This window comes from Halyomorpha halys, unplaced genomic scaffold (assembly GCF_000696795.3).
Source record: "Halyomorpha halys isolate HHAL.00 unplaced genomic scaffold, Hhal_1.1 Scaffold933.1, whole genome shotgun sequence".
In the NCBI taxonomy this organism is placed as follows: Eukaryota; Metazoa; Arthropoda; class Insecta; order Hemiptera; family Pentatomidae; genus Halyomorpha; species Halyomorpha halys.
In genome coordinates, this window is record NW_027113808.1 from 136,328 (window position 1) to 154,494 (window position 18,167).

The window sequence follows — 18,167 nt, forward strand, 5'->3', positions numbered from 1 at the left end:
AGTAAAAATCAACAGTTTTTAAGGAAGGAATTTGGGCTTTACCATCTCGTTGGGAGAAGGTTGCCGACTGTAACGGTGGATATTTTGATGAATAAAGGTGATTATTTGAAAATATTTATTTATTTATAATTTCCCCCAAAAAAACGACAGGACTTTTTGAATGACCTGGTACTTTTATGTAATTCCTAGTTAAGTCAGTATTGAAAGCACTTGTGGTAAAATCATCAGAGACTTTAATACAAAAAATTAAAAAACAAAACAAAGAGAAACATGCTATTCTGTCGTGTTTTAAGCAATTAAATCACTATACTGGAGTAATGACCCAAATGTTAAGTATAATAAGGTACATTTAATATGGATTTTAAGAAAAGTACTTATTACCTAGAACTACAATCATCTAAGATTAACTGTGTCTCTAAATAAGTATGATAATATAGTTCTAATCTTTAAATATAAAAGTTAAGATAGTATACCTGTAGAGCATGCAGCAGGCCATGTACTTGCCATGCCTGGGATCGCACTTGACCATCTGGTTGGCAGGCTCGAAGCAGGCGTTGGTGATCTCTGCGACAGTCATCTGTTCGTGGTATGCCTTCTCGGCCGAGATGACGGGTGCGTAAGTGGCCAATGGGAAGTGGATGCGAGGGTAGGGCACCAGGTTCGTCTGCAATAGAGTTCTCCATTAGCTTCTGATTGGCAACTCGGCCCAGGATATTGGAACCTCCAACTTCAAAGGGGCTCGGGTATTACATTTAGGGCGGGGTCTAATGGTGAGATATTTCCCATCAGTCGGTGTGAAATTAGATTTACTGTTTAAATAGCTAAATTTATTTAATATATTTATTAAATATATTTAAGTATGAGACCTTACAAAATATATAAAATGAGCTTTATAACGAACGAAAACTATCTAATAATAAAGATGTATAAAGAATATAAAGAAACTAATGTAAAATATAAAAAAATAGGATACACGAAATTATAAATAGAGGCCTTTTTATATAAAACTATAAACAAATATAGTATTGTTGTTAATATATAAAAATGTTAGGAAAACTCTGAAACACTTAAACTGGTGTAAGCAAAAATTTGGTTGTTTCTTTATTAGTAAAAACTAGATTAACTGCGTGGAACACAATTATAATGGACCATGTAACCAAAAATATGAACATATTATGAACCTAAATGATGTATACATCGTATACATTAAATATATATCAATGCCTAATTAAATAGGGTAACATCTATGAATCGTACGTATTACAATAGTATTGGGGTTATTTTCTATCTTAGGGTAGTTCTACAGACTGCTCCATCCAGACTACGGTGCAATCAATGGAATATGGTAAACACTAAAAAAAATATTTACTGTCTAATGTGTATTTAAAAAAGTAAAACAGAAACATCATTGAAGTACTTGAATTATTTTAACTAATCTTTCTAAAGTGACCTTTGGGTTACCTTACTTATTCTACTCATATTACTTATTATATTTAGTCTAAAATAAGTCCATTACCAAACGCTTACTGTGCTTATCCTTAAAAATAATAAACAGTGACGTCTTCACCCCATGGGCCCATCCGGAAATTTATCCAACTTTTTATGAAACGTGATTTACTTTACTTTTTTTTTAAACATTTGTTAATTTTGAAAAAAAAACAAATCAACTCGATGTTGATCAGAAAATAAGGTCATCATATCATTAATTACCCGAAGCCCCGACTAAGTTACATACGGTTCTAAATGTAGGGCCTCTATCTTGTCTTATTGGACATTACAGCTTTAATTCCAGAAATAATTGGCAAAGTTTATAGAAACTTGTATTTTACTGATAATCATTTCTTTTTAAAGTTATCAATTACCTAAGGGAAGAACAAAGTATATAGAATGAAAGTTATTAAAAAAGTTGTCCCCTCTTGCCTTTTTTATGAAGTCTCTATTACGAAGGCCTAACAGGGAGCGTAGTCATTAACTCCCTTCTTCAATATTTAATTCCAGGACTGTTCTTATTAAATAAGAAATAAACTGGGACAAGCAAATAGGGGATTGTAGACGTAATGGACGCAGGAGACCCACTGCTTTAATTGGATTTCGAATTGGATTCCAAAAGCCGTACTTAATCATCACTGATCCACTGATCCAGTGTTTAAACAGTCAGCTTGGAGGGGATCAGTTAAAGTGTTTTCACAAATAAATGGGACATCTAAATAACTGACTCATCTCCCATTAATCATAGCCCCGGCAAATATTTATCAAAGAGGGTTTGTGAAGTTTGGAATTCGGGAAACGAGAGTGAAGCTCAGAGATAAAATGGTTACAAAACAATAGCTAACGGATTTTTCGAATATCTATTTACTACGTGTGTGTTCACAAACAACTATCCATTCAATGAGCTCGTATTCTCTAATCATGAAGAGAGATTTAGAAGAGCGACATTAATTCACCAACATTGCAGCACTCTGAACCCAATTACATTCTTCTTCAATACAATTCAAAATGGATAAATTCAATACAGATTAATCCTTAGCAGAACATGCCTGAGTCTTTTAGACTATTTTTGGGAGATTAAGAAAACAAACCCTTAAGTCTTTAAAATAGGAGAGTGTACTAACCAGCCTTATTTCATCATTTCATTTATGCGGAAAAAAAGAGATCAAAGTCACACAAACCAATAAGTGTGACCAAGATTGGAAGAAGAAGAAATAACTTTAGTAATTCTTATCGAAGCATAATTAGTTAATTCAACAAGAAAAGAACAAGAAATTCTGGTTAAGTGGGAGCCGTTGTTGCCAAGTGTACTACTGCCACTTTAATAACCTTGAGCCTATAGCGACACCGGTGCAATTTCAGTTTAAATAGACTGGCATCTATTACATGGCGGCCCCAAGAAATGAAAATTCAAGTTGGATTAGAACACTCTCCCGCATGTCAGAAATTTTAAGGTAGGGAATTAAAAAAAAGTTTCGTTAAGTGAAGTTAACAATTAGAGATTTATTTCCTGCAAATATTACTTCGAATACACTCAATTATTTAAAGACTTGGTCAAAATAAATTATTAAATTGGAGGGCATATATAAATATTCAATATTAATTCATTATTTCTTTCTTATGTTTTTCTTGTATTTATATACATATTTAAATTCAATTTTATACTTACATATTTTTTACACTTGACACTAGATTATTATTTGTTTTTAATTATTTTTATTATACTTAATATTTTAGATTAATTTTTAGCTCTTAATTATTGCTGAATTTAATTAAATATTAGAAAGGTTTATTACATTTAATAGAGTCATTGTATTTAGTCTAAAAAAGGTAATTTCTCTATTGTATAAAAAGGTTATTAGTGATTTTATTTAACATATGATCACTGTGTATTATTTATTTTAATGTATCAAAGTACTATATTTTAAACAAATGTTAGTCTTGTTATTATGTATAGTCTTTTTTTTTTCTATGACATTTTTTTTTATGACACCCTTGTCATTTCTAACCGTGGGGGGGAGGGGAGAGGGAAGGAGTCAAGTTCGTGAAGAACTATCCCTCAACCCTCAAAGTCACAGATGGCCCAAGTTATGGCTGTATATATAAATCTGTTCCCACTTGCGGATTTGATTTTAGTGCACTATAAATCCCGAAATTCGCCTATGACTATGAACGTAAACTTCACCAGAGGCCACCATCAAAGCTACCGCGTCGTAATTAAATGAGGCAGTACAAGTACGACAGTACTTATATTATTCTTTGATTTCGTTTTATAGATATACAATAGTATTAATGACAGTTTCCTTTTTACATTTTTCAGTTTGATAAAAAAAAAATTCAGATGGTTTCATTTTTTTTGTTTTAGTTGTTAACTATTACTTTTAGTTTAGTTAGATGATATTTTGTTTCATTTTAACAGAGCGCATTGTAACTTCGTATTCATTTTCTATAACAAAAAAAGTGTTTTAAGTTTATTTTATCAATTCAATGACCATTATCATTACTATTTACAGTAATATCCATGCAATTAATAAAAGTCTTCTGATCAATATGTGAGAAGCGTTTTTTGAAAGAGTAGAGGTCAAATACAGTTAAAATATTGTATTTTTTTTTCTTATTTCTTTTTTAAATTGATATCTTTTGTATTATTTAACTATTTGTGATTATATTTATTTTATTTTAATCATAAAAATATTATACATTCATTTTTCTTTAATTTTATGATTAGGGGTTTAACTATTCACCCTTCGTTCTTAATAAATAATATTATAACGCTAGAAATTAATTTTTTATTTATTTATTTTGTCTACGTTTCTCCAAAAACGTTTTTAGAACTCTGTGACTGTGTAATCAATCCTGGTTCTAACTACACAAAATTGTAGAGTTTTTTTCCGAATAGATTAAGTGGGATCGCATCAAAAATCCACTAGGTTAAATGAAAAGTTTTACTTGAGTACAATTTTAAATCTTGTCTTTTTAATAAACATTTGATTTCGTAACAACGACTAAGCTTATACAGGACTGCTAACATGATCAATTGTATATTTTTTGTTCATTGTGCAGCCGACACTCCTAAAAATTACTCCGATTAATTTATTCATTAGCCTTGCTGCCATAAAGCCGGCTTGAGATAAGTGAAATAAAAAGCCTCAAGTGGAAAGCAATGTCGCTAAAGTTCTGGAAGAGATACGAAGGAGAATATCATTAGGCCACTAGCCAAGGTTAACCTAGCCACTCTTCCGTCATTTCGACTCTAATCGTCTCCTTTTACTATATTTCATTTTCTAGGAATATTAATTTAAATCTGAAAAAAAAATTAAACCTACTCTACCCCAAGATAATGAGGAAACAAAATAATAAAAACCTAGTTCAACAGTTTAGTTTTAATAGTAATATAGACCTTGATGTTTATCAACATTAATAGAAAAAAATGTAGCAATATGCAGTGGCTAATTAATAACACTTAATATTATATCAAAGTTTGTGACAATTTAATTTTGAACCGAATATTTAACGAAAATTTGCCAAATTTGTCTTATATCTCATCTTAGAGTACTATTAATATAAATCACATTCTAAAGTGTAGTAGGGAAAAAAGGCCGATCCAGGTGAAGGGCAATGAGCCCTTTTGGACTTTGGAGCCTACTTTAAACCTAACCTTAACCAAGCAGTAAATGGTAGTGCTACGACCTCGATTTGAGCAGCTGATCAAATGCCACTTTGTTCACCTGACCTATGGTGGGTAATTCTAATTTGTGTTTAACCCTTAAGCACGTGACCAGTCACGTGACCATTTGGCTCTTTTTCACTTAGATCTAACCCTAACCATTAAACCATGATTTTTTGTCACGTGATTCTTCTATTATCTATACCCCTCTCTAATTAGCCTATCAAAGCACTCTTTGCTCTCAGCTACCACTTCCTTTATATCCACCACCTATCGAAGTATCAAGACCTTCCTCAGCCTGGTCACGTTCGTGGAATTTAAATTTCTCACCACAGGTCTAGATCTACTGGTCGCGTGAATAAATTCTGGCTTCTTATTGGCAGCTAAAATCGGTGTTCCTGGCCATCTATGGCATAGTTAAGGTTGTTCCAAAGCTAGGATTCAAAGTCCAAAAGAGCTCATAGCTCTGCACCAGAATAGGCCTTTTTTTCTGAATAACAGTTAATGAAGTGTTTCTTTGAAAGCCCAAAAATTATAATTTTCACTTATAATTAGTCACTAACTATTACTAAGCTTTTATGTTTTCTAGGTAGGTAATATAATTATTATTATTATAAAAAAAAGTAAAGAAAATGGTCAAGGCTGTTGTCAAAAAGGAAACAAGTGGTTTTTAGTGATTTAGTGAATGTCAACGTTATATGCATATGTTATAAATAAATAAAAAATAAATATATAAAAAAATATACTATAAAATCGCTCGAGTAGAAAAATGTATGTCATTTTTATTTAAAATAAATAAAAATATATATAAGTAGTGTCATATTTCTATAAAGACTATAGAAATGAAGCTGTAGAAATTTCTAAAAAAAAAAAATGTTTAATGTTTATTAAAACCGAGATGAAGAGAAAAACTTAAAAGAAAAATATATTTTTGTCACGAGTTTGCGAATCATACGAAAAAAAACAACATTTGAATATTCCAATCTATAATTTAGTCTAGAAACATATGGCATTGACCATATAGTCAAAAAGTTTAAAATCAAAACCCATGTTTTGTTTTTTTTAAAATTAAAAATGTTTCTAAATTCTTTTTCCACTTGAAAAATCGTTTCAAGAATTAAAGACCAGAATCTAGTTACATCACTGGTGGTTGATTAGTAGTGAAGATCACTTTTTTATTTGATTTAGTCCATTCAAAAATTTAATTTTAACACCATATTTTATGTTGTTTTTGATTTTCATGTTTTATTCTCTAATTATAAGATAATGACTGTCAGTAACTTGTTATTATTGATATTATAAAATTTTTTACTAAGAATAGTTAACTTAGATCTATCAACCTGAATAAAACTCATAAAACATATCTTTAGGGCTAAGATAATGTTTATTCTTGATAAATAACTAACGCTGCTGAATATTCATAAAATGTGAGAACAAGGAGACAAGAAAAAAAAGATGGCCTCAGAGGTAGGTCATATGTGAAACGTAAAATTTAGTATGGCCATGAAGATAGCCCTCTTTAATGTTGAACATATTTAACCGATAAAATAGAGTTGATATCAGTCAGCACTTCTCGCTCACCCCTCCTCTACGCCATGCCCTAGGCCCTTTAGGGGATAAAACCCCCAGTCGGCGTAAATCCTGCTTCGGGAAATAGTATATATTTGTTCTCTTTTTTTTTTAGCTTGGGCGCCATTTTCCATCAAATTCGTAAAAGCAAAATAATCAAATAAAAGGAGAAAATATGAGTTTAGAAAAATAATGCACGATATTACAATATATATATATATATATATATATTATATGTGTGTGTGTGTTGCGGTAAATAAAACACACATTAATACCCCTATTGAATGAATCCCTACAATATAGAAGAACAAGATATAATAAAGATTAAAATCATGAAAGTATGTACTTAGTAGATAATTAATATTGATAAAAAAGAAACGAAGAACAAATAACTGAATATTGAAAATGATATAAAATTGAATAAAAAATTCAAACTATACAGAGTAAAGAAAAACTTCTTTTTTAGCCGAGAAGACAACTTGGAATAGGGAAACGTTGCTTCATTCATTGAATAGGCTGTTATTACTTCCACTTACCGATATATGGAACATATAGTACGTGGAGGTATCACGATCTTGTAAAATCTTTAATTCGAGTTATACGAAGGGACAATCCAATTTTCTTCAATCTTAGACCTTCTTCTTATTTAATTGGTTTAAAAGGGGCTTAAATTTCAAATTTTCAAAATATCTTCCTCTAAAGTACTTTTAATTTTCTTCATTTGAGATAACTAATTTACATTCTTAACGGTAATAAATATAATAATTGTACAAGTATGAACTATGAAAGAATTTGATTAATGAATAAAGGAAAGAAATAGAAACAGCAATTTAGACTGGAAAATCGGAGAAAGCCGAGCGTGGCCGATCTCGATCATAAGGTACATTTTTTTTTTTAATATTTGGACTCTAAGCAGGAATAAAGTTGATATTCTTTATTCACATTTCCAGGAATCATAAAATACGAATTTTTAAAGCAACAGAAAAATAAAAGTTTAATTGTTTAAAACTTTCTACCTTCCGTAAGTAGGTAGAAGGTAGTGAAGAAGGTAAGTGAAAGTTTTGTGACCCGTGAACTGCCCTTTTTTTTTTTTTTTTACTATTTTTGTATTAATCATGAACGCAAATATACTCATCTTCCCTTTGATTTCTGATACGAACTATTTCATACGCATACTATATACTTCTTATTTTCTACGATTTATAAAAAATCAGCGGTTAATGGGAGAGAGGGAGAGGAGGCACAATTTAAAATTATAATAATTTTGTAACCGAAAAAAGATTCTAATAAATGTTTCGTCTTTTCCCAATTGTTTTTTTTTTCTTGGTTTTAAAGATTTAATATTTGAAAGACTTTCATATCATCTGGAAACATTATTAAATGATAATAGCTCTAGCATCCCTCAAGTATTTCATTATGTATAAATAAAAAAAACATTTATAATTATATTAGTCAATAACATAATTAAATCCCATTTTTGTGCTATTTCTTTATATATTTTTTTCTTTCTAGTTATTTTGTCTCTGTTTTTTTAATATCATTATTTTGTAGTTCTTCTAACTATCAATTTATTTATCTTATTTTTAATTAATTCTTTTTAAATATATTCTACACATTTTTCATCTGATATAATCCCGTTTATTATTATTAGTGTAGTTGAATTTACTTTCAATTATCGAATTATTTTAATATTATAAAAAAAAAAAAATCCCAGGCAACTGCTGAGCTTTAATAAAAAATATGAATTTCATACTATTATATTTTGTTAAAATGCTTTTTGTGGATCATTATTTTTTTTTCTCTAAACTCTGCTATTGTTTTCACCTATTTTAAAGTAATAAACATATGTATATTAAATATATTATAAATAATATATAAAAGTATATATCAATAAAATTATATTTGTTAACTTTGATTAACAAAAACTGGCAAATCATGAGGTGTAACAAATTATACAGTGTGAACGAAAATATAATGTGAAAAACAATAACAAGAAGTCATTAAATAAAAATAGAGTGCTTATCAGTATTTTGAATGTAGTAGAAACAAATAACATAAATATGCACTTTTTTTTATTTTAAAAGTTGAATTCTCTTTCTCAAATTAGTAATGATCTTTTATCTTTGTTTTTACTCTGTTTTGGGGGTAAGATCCATCTCTATGGAAATTCCTTAACATAATATCCCATCCTTTATTTAGGCCATTTTATTTATATCTACATATATAGTGTTAGATATGATAAGGAAGATAAAAGAATCACAGCGAAGTATGTATATTAGGTTGAAGCAGGAAATTCACCACAGACGATTCCCCATCCCAATATTGATATGAAAAATATTCCCATATATTGTTAGTAAGATGTTACACAATCTAAAGTGGTTCGGACATGCCGAACTACTAATGAAAAATCATCAAGTCAATTATCAACTTATATTGAACTCCGTTTTGCTTAGTATCCAATAAAAATATTAGACCTGATGTAATGGTCGGATCTTAGACTTTTAACCGTATCCATCGATCTTAACTTTAGAATCTGAACATAAGTTGTTACTAAATAGCTAAATTATTGACATTTCAACATATAGTAAAACAGAGCCTTAGATGTTAGATATCCATGCTGAAAAATGCCCTATATTATCTTAATATTGCTTTAGGCATAAGTTGTCATAACAATTTCCACTTCAGACACAATATTAATTATTTTTTTTATTATTAAGGTAAATAATTTCACAATATACATATTTCCAATAGGGCTTAGAAGTAGTTTTATGATATAATATCAGTTAATGATTTTTTTTTAAACGATGGACCATATTGGACCAACTAAAAATATTTCTCTACATTCTACTACACATATGTAGACAGAATTGTCTGGTCAAGAAAGGTCATCAAAATATCAATGAAAGGTAATAACATGTGTTTAAAACATGATTTAAACATACATTACTTGCTATTGATAACCTAACTGAAAACTGTCGCTTGTGAATCGTTAATTTAGGTGGAGAGGTTAGGTACAAAAAGTCCATGAAAAACCGTACGAAATGCATCATGTGAAACCCGATCCAGAGAGTGAAGATGAAACCGATGTTGACGTTGATGATCCCAGTGAAGAAACCGTCGATGTAGAAAAATTCTCACCGAAAGAAAGCGAAGATGACGAATCCTCCGAAAGTGTGGAAGAGGTAGAGATAAGTCAAAATCCATTTAAAAGAAGCCATAGCGATTCATCTGAAAAAGAGGAAGGGGAATTATCATCCACCTCTGACGAATCATACAGTAAGGTGGAAGCCAGACGTCGTAGAAAAAGGTGTAAAAAGAAGAAAAAAAGTACGAGCAGCGAATACGAAACTTGTAGAAGTAGCAGCAGCTCAGTGCAAGAAGAATCTACCGAAAGCACAACCACCAAGACTTCCTCATCCTCTGAGGTTAAAGTAGAGCCGGAAATTGTAGACGGTGGGACCATCAGCGACGACGATGAGAAAGAAATTGTATCCTTGGATGACGAATCGGATGCTCCTGAGACACTTCTGCTCGACTACAGAAGATCGGCAGACTACAAACCCTTCCGAGTGAGTGTTTGGTCGGTAGGCAATTTCAGTAAACGACAGAGTTCGAGAAGGAAATCCAGTCTGGTCGTCTTGAGGCACACGAGTTAGCCAGATACCCATGATAAAGCCTAATATTTTAAGAAAGGACATTTTCATTCACTCATAAATATAGTACTCAACAATCTCAGATGAACGGTTAATAAATATTTGACGTATATATTTTTGTATTTGATACATTTTATGAAAATATAAAAATTCAGATTATCATTTTATTACTTCAAAATAGCACTTTAGTCGACTACTAGAATTTTTTGCCACTCAGTTTTCATAACAATGTAAGCGAAATTGAGAAATTCCTATAATATCAATTTAAGATACTAATAAACATCAAGGACTATTGGTATTTTTACTATAATTATAAAAATATTACAATTACTTTAGGATATACTATCGCCTTCTGAAGAGCATTAAAAATAAAATATAAGAAAATACTGAAACAAGATAACCATAAACGATATTTCGGCTGAACTAAAGTTGTAGGGAATTGAATTCAACACCTCAAGGGATCCCATCACGGCCAATCGGATTCAATGTCCTTCCCCTAACTTTCTCAGTAACGCCCACTACTAATTTTGAATAATTGAATTTCAAAATTTTCTAGACAATTCATCTGTCTTAACCTTACAATCTTCACGTCCATTTTTGGATTTTCTACAAGCAACACATAACCTTCTTGAAAACATACTGGATTTAACAAAAATTTTAATTTTATAGTCGGCGAATCAACTCCCTTTACACACACTCGAGTATATCAAAATGACACCCTTGACACAAGAAAATGAAAAACCCACTCTTTTGTCCATCCAAATAAGATGGTTGCTTGAAAAAATCGCAAAACTCAAAAAATAAGGTAAGGTAATTTAAACAAAAAAGTAGAAAATTCAACTAATGTGTTTTTTTAAATCTAATATTATTTGTTTTTTCCTTGTTCTTTTATCTTTAGTTTAGTTTGGAAAAGTAATACAAGCTAAAAAGGAAAAATCATACAAACAGCTTGTATGATTTTTCCTCAACATAAAAACTATTATTGGAAGATTATAAACACATATAAAAAATATATAAAAAAAGATACAAACACATAGTACAATACAACTATGTGTTTGTATCTTTTTTTAGCCCTGAAGAAGCCCTGCAACGTGGGGCGAAACGTTGGCTCATTAAAATAGTATATTTCTACTATTTGAGTTTTTTTTTTTGACCGCACCCGGACCATATTCCTTTCATCAAAAACTATTATTATTTTTTTTATTTATTTTTTATTGATAGATTTATTTATTGATAGATATTACAATCTACCATACAGTTGTGGGCAATAGGTAATAGTAATGAATGATCTCATACATACTAAAATAAAAAAAAAATAAATAAAATTAAAAAAAAAAATAAATAAATAAAAAAAAATTAAAAAACAAACAAATCTCTGAAAATATATACAAAGAAAAGAATAAACAAGATGAACATAATCAAACTATCTACTATTATTATTATTTTCAATTTTTAGGCTCATGGTCCACGATCTTTAGCCACAAGCCCTCGAGGACTACCATGCGATTCACGATAAAGGTTACGAGGTAGAAACATCAATCGTTGAACCAATCTGTAAGTTTCCACAAAACCTAGGGATGAGGGTGAAGCGTGGTCCTCCGGCAGAGTGATCGCTCGTCTCAGGTGGTCACCCATCCAAGTACCGACCTCACTCGACGTTGCTTAAATTCTGTACTTAACTTAGATATTGGAAGCGTCATGACCCACACGGCTATCATGCTGCCCTACTAAACTAAAAACAATTATAAAATCTACCTATTATATTAGAAATAATAAAATAATGGTTGGAATATTCTCGATTTTATGGACTAGATTAAAGACAGCAAAATTTAAAAAAAGACACAAAACACAATCATAAAAAAACATATATAGGATCTGGACATTTTCACTCGATAATCACTACGAGTCTATAAAATTTATTTATTTATAGTAGCAAATAATTTTATGAAGCTTACCTGGAACTCGGTAAGATCCACATTAAGGGCACCGTCGAATCTTAGGGAGGCTGTGATGGACGACACGATTTGGCCAATTAACCTGTTGAGGTTGGTGTAGGTAGGTCTCTCGATATCCAGGTTCCTCCTGCAGATATCGTAGATGGCTTCGTTGTCGACCATGAAGGCGCAATCAGAGTGTTCCAGGGTTGTGTGTGTTGTTAGGATAGAGTTGTATGGTTCCACGACGGCAGTCGAAACCTGAGGAACATAATTTAGGTGTGGTGAACATAAAATAAAATATAGAGGAACAATTAGAAAATATTCATTTTTTTTTTTTTTTAGATGGGTTTGATTGGTGCAACGTTTTCTATAAACTATTCAGAATCCGTCATGCATTCCAAAAGTTATAGCAAATTTTGAAAAAAAAATCTTAAAAAGTTAATATTATAGTTTAACTTTCGAATGAGTAGGATTTAAAATATTCCCCTTAATTAATCATCTATTAACAAGCTTGTAAAGTCGTGCAAGCTGCGTATTTATTATCATGAAAAATTACATCAAAGCACTTTGAACATTTGTTTGCCAATAAAAGCGGGAGGTTCAGAAAATAAGAGTAAAAAAATTATGGTTGTTAATAAAATCATCAAAGGTTAAAAGAATTCAGAGTTAACACAAGAAAAATAAAATAAATTTCATTATTGAGAAGTTACTTAGACGAACATGCACACTATTTGGTGTAAACGACCCTAATTTCAATCTTGCAGTTGAAGGAAAATTTTACTAATTAAACATTTTCTGCTGTATGCGTAGGGCCTGTAGAAACGCGGCGTAATGTACGTTGTTAATCCGGTCCTGATTTTAATTATTACTGTCTTTTAGGGAATGATTAACGATAAAACATATAATTATTTCATTCTGCATTCCCATTAATATCTATACAACATGATACAGAATTAGATATTTTTGTCTCATTTTTAAATCAAAATAATAGACTTTTGCAGTGTATCAATGATCATAGGAGAAAGGATGGAGTCACAATGCATATAAGTTTCATAAACCCGAGATCAAGGTTTTCAGAGTTTCAAGTAAATATGATTCTTTTTCCTAACATAATATCATATTTTATATTTTTAAATCATAATTGAAATACTTCATTAAAAGATTAAAATTAAAGTATTTTTAATTTGTTAATCAAACAAAAAAAAAATGAAACAAGACCTGGTAGTACTTTTTATGTTACATATTACATCCTGACTAATTATACATCATCACTTTTAACTCAACACTCCATTCCCATATTTCTCATTAGCCAATAATATTCCCAGAGCTGAAGATATTATTAACTTCAGGATAAGATGGGATCTCTTTAAAAGTCCCGTTATCACATAATATTCCTAGAATTTACTATTAAATGTACTCTAGAAAAGCAAAAAAATATTTTTTATTTTTACTTAAAATTAAAAATGTATTTTCAAATGAGATTAATTAAACTTCTAAATTTATGTCAATATATTCTGACATATATTTTGTAACAATGAAAGAGGAGTGCACTATTAAAATTCTTTTAATAACAACTTCTGTAAGTATGAACCTGATATAACAAAGGATGTCTTAACTTCTTGTTAGTTGTTAGGACTGATAATGGTATAATAAACCAGGAGGTTATTATTGTCAAACACATCGTTATCGTCGACATAAAGATACTTCAAGGATCCAATTTTAACAACTCTTCTATTTAAGTTAGTTTACAAGTTCTTCTGTACTGATAATATTTCCTTTAATTAACATGTTATATTGTGTTAAATATATGGTTTTATTGTCATCTTGCAGTTAAGAGCTTCCAAGTTTTCAACTAAGTTTTAATCATTTCTCATTTTATTTATAGTAAGATCTTAATTAAATGCTGAATGCTTCATTTTTATTAAATTTCAATAATTAAAATATTTATGCTTTTTTTAAAAATTATATGAACGAATTTAGGAATACATGGTAGGACATAATCTACGAGGGCCTGAATAGAAGAAGGTACTCAAAGAATATTTGAGAAAATCGTTTAAAAAAATATTTTGCCTATTGCACAGATCAGTAAAGCTACTTCACTATTACAATCACATGTGCACATAATTGCCTTAATTCGAACGTTATAAACTAAATTTTATTGTTTAGTAATTTAAATTTAAGATATAAAAAAAGAAATGTGTTCTACAATAAAAAAACAAGAGGACAATTAATTAAAGTTAATGATCGCTAAATAAAATTAAGATTTAGGAATAAATGAAGTATCGGTTTCTTATGATGGAATTATTTTCAAGGTTAATATAAACGGATTCGGATAGGAGTCTTTTAGAGTTAGCATAGTGAATTTGATGGTAACCTGGGGGGCAGGATAGATGGAGAATTCCAGTTTGCTCTTCTTTCCGTAGTCCACGGATAGGCGTTCCATCAGGAGCGAAGTGAATCCAGAACCGGTACCACCACCGAAGGAGTGAAAAACGAGGAAACCCTGAAGGCCTGTGCATTGGTCCGCCAGCTTTCTGATCCTGTCCAAGACGATGTCCACGATCTCTTTACCTGGGGGAAATAAAATAAATGCAATTAATAATTAGTTAAGCAAATAAAAAATAATAATATGCTGTGCCTGACGATCTTTTAATATTCAAAGTTCTGAGATGCTCAGTAAAAATTACTATTATTAGTTCGAATTAAAAAACAATGTAGTTACTTGATCATAATTTCTAAAAAATATGATAAATAAAAAAAAGTGTTTCCATACAATACGGATGGTATCTCAAACCACGCTAAATAAACATTCTTGGCATGTCACTGTGTATTTAGAACAATAAAACTTATAAATTGGTTTATATTTTAGTTTAAAATTTCCTAAAGGCGCTTATTCATCCCTATTCCGTCAGTCTGCTGGTGTACCTCAGGGTAGTATCCTTGGTCCTATCCTTTATACAGTTTTCACAGCTGACATCCCAACCCATCCTAACACTATCCTCACCACGTATGCCGATGACACATGTCTATTGTCAGTGAACAATGATCCTTACATTGTATCCCAAACCCTCCAATCTCACATCACCACCCTTGAATAATGGTGCCAAAACTGGAGGATTAAAATAAATTTCAATAAATCCCACCAAATCACACCTCTTGCCTTACAGTATCCTTTAGTAATACCCCACTTATTCCTGTCGAACAGATCCGTTACTCAGTACTATATCGACTGACATGGAATCCTCATACAAGACTAAAAAGACAAGAAACTGCTCGTAGATTCCGACTATTGCAACATTTACCAGACAAACGGTCTAAATTGCCAATCCATTACGAAAGTCTGATCTACATCACTATTATAAGGCCTATCTGGACATACGGAGTTGAGCTTTGGGGCTCCACTAAACTATCAAATTCCTCCAGAATCCAATCCTTACAGTCCAAAATCTTTCGTCAAATCCTTACTTTGTCACAAATCCAGTCATCCAGATACCGTTCCTTCCATAATAAACTTCTCAACCTCCCAAATCCACTTGTTTCTAACCTGGCTTCTCCTTCATTGCCTAATAATCCTCCTAGACGTCTGAAAAGAAGATGGCCTCCAGATCTTCTCCTCTAGAAATGTTATTGGAGTTCTATCAGTGGGTAGATTCTCCACATGTTTGTATCATGTCACTATGTCACCTACAGCAAATTTACTTGTTGTATATATATGTATACAGTTGTAAATAACAATAAATAAACTATTAAAAAAAATCCTCCTTGCACGACCGTGGGTAAAGAAAAAATACTTACTTTAAAATCATTAAACCCCTGTGGTCGAAGTGGTACAAGTTTTTTTTTATTATATAAATTTAGGACTTGATATGAAAATAAATCTGTACCTCTATAATCCATGGATAGTCCGTAGTATAGTAGTTTGTTAGGAGCTACTGTTACTAGACCAACTGTTGTGCACGGAGATAATTTGGTCAGAATATCGCTCGACTGCCAGCTTTTTTTTCCAATTGAGGGTACCCACTTAGTGAGGCTGGGTAGACCCCGGATGACTCCGGAACCCACAGGATCGAATTAAGGTACAGTGACAGAATAAAATATTATCTACCACAACCGAATTCAAACCTGGATCCTTAGAGTTACTAGTACAGAGCTTTACCTCTGAGCCGAGCCGCTCCCCGACTTGATGATACACATATGCTAATTCACCGAAAGATCTAAAAAATAATTTCATTATTCAATCGAATATTTCTTTCCAATGTTATATTTAAAATCTAAAAGTTAGAAAGTCCATTTGTTTATAAATAGCAATAAACTAGTGGTGTTAAGGGAAAAGAAATCGGAAGTAAAAGCGATCCGTGACAACGACCCCTGACCCTTAAACGTGAAAAGAGTTCGGTCTCCATTATTTGTTCTCCAGACTATACAAAAACATTGGACTTTGCCAGCTTTGTTGTTGCAACAAACAAAACGAACAAAAAAAAAAAAAAACCGGCGGATCCGATACGATCCACTTTTCACTTTGTTCAGTCAAGTACAACCCAAGAGTCCGATAGGTTTTCCATTAAGAGTTTGAACCAACCTTCCATTGCATTAAAAACAGTTTAAGTTGCTTGTCTTGCCCACCGTCCCCCATCCTAGCTAGAGTTTTATCAAACTTTAATATTAAAAAAAACTGTTCTGGTTTAAATTCACATTAAGAAATCTAATAGACTAAATAGAATCTATTTGAATCAAAAGTTAATTATGTACCTTTTAATTAAAAAAAAAAAAGAAATACTTACTGAAGAAACCGGTTTTAGGCACCGGTGGGAGGGAAGAAAAAAAAGAGCTGGTAAATACTCAATAAAAATAAAAAATAGTAAGTTCCGTAAAATTAAACTATTTTTTTGACGGGAATTAAAATCCTAAATGATTATTTTAGTACTTATGATTTTAAGCTTTGGGGCTCTACTGAAATATCGAATTACTCTCGAGTCCAGTCCTTGCAATCCAAAATCCTTATTAAAATTTTAATAGAGTTCTACCTATAGGTAGATTATTCACGAGAATGTATTACGCCAATGGAATTCATATAATGCACATCATATTTAGTAGTTACATTGAACTGATCTAATTAATTTAACTTCACAATATATTAATTTAGATAAAACCTAAATATTAATTTTTTGTATTTTATTTAATTTCTATTAACTACATTTCTTAAATTAATACTGTAGGTTTTTATTTGTATTTATCTTTTTATTACAGTCTAGATTAACAGTCTAGAACATACTGCAAAGTCCAGGCCCCGGACGGATAAGCAAGGAGACTCTGTTGTCTCATTGTCTACTACTTCTAAATATATAAACGATAATTCTGTATCACTAGAAAAGTTAGTTCGATTAGTTTTAGTTCCACCTCTAAGCTTACTTGGCATTCTATATACATCATCAATTCATTAGTCTATAATCTTATTACTTCAGGTAATTTTCTCTGTATATTTTAATACAAACCCTTAAACCATTTCTTTTTAATAATTTTTTCCGTTTTTCTGAACCAGAATCTCAAAAAAAGTATTTATTTCATTTTATAAAAGAAAAAAATATTCACCTAAACGTCTCATTGACTTAATTTTGTAATTATTATATATACATATATTATATGATTACTTAGCAATTTATCACTATATTAGCATTTTAGTGTTTTTTAAAATGTTAAAATTTAAATTCATAATCATAAATATTCCAGTTGTTTTGTAATTCCAGAATATATTGATTAAAGTTATTAATTATTTTTTTATATATAATTTTTGCGTACCTTAATTTATAACCCAAAGAAATTTATAGATTGTATTTTTATTTGGTTATATTTTAA

At 30.7% G+C, this 18,167-nt stretch overlaps 1 protein-coding gene and 1 long non-coding RNA gene across 2 annotated transcripts in view; one reads left to right on the forward strand and one right to left on the reverse strand.

Moving 5' to 3' along the window:
* The window catches only part of LOC106687236 (tubulin alpha-1A chain), a 205,733-nt gene that overhangs the window by 11,574 nt on the left and 175,992 nt on the right, over window positions 1-18,167 (reverse strand). Inside the window, exons 4-6 of the mRNA XM_014430997.3 lie at window positions 14,689-14,885; window positions 12,333-12,572; window positions 474-664 (exon numbers count right to left, since the gene is read on the reverse strand). Of these exons, the coding sequence (XP_014286483.1) occupies window positions 474-664; window positions 12,333-12,572; window positions 14,689-14,885 (628 nt within the window). The remainder of the gene's footprint in view (window positions 1-473; window positions 665-12,332; window positions 12,573-14,688; window positions 14,886-18,167) is intronic.
* On the forward strand, window positions 10,732-12,168 carry LOC136796707 (uncharacterized). Its single transcript, XR_010844458.1, has 3 exons — window positions 10,732-10,885; window positions 11,047-11,182; window positions 11,834-12,168. It is a non-coding gene; the product is annotated as an uncharacterized lncRNA (long non-coding RNA).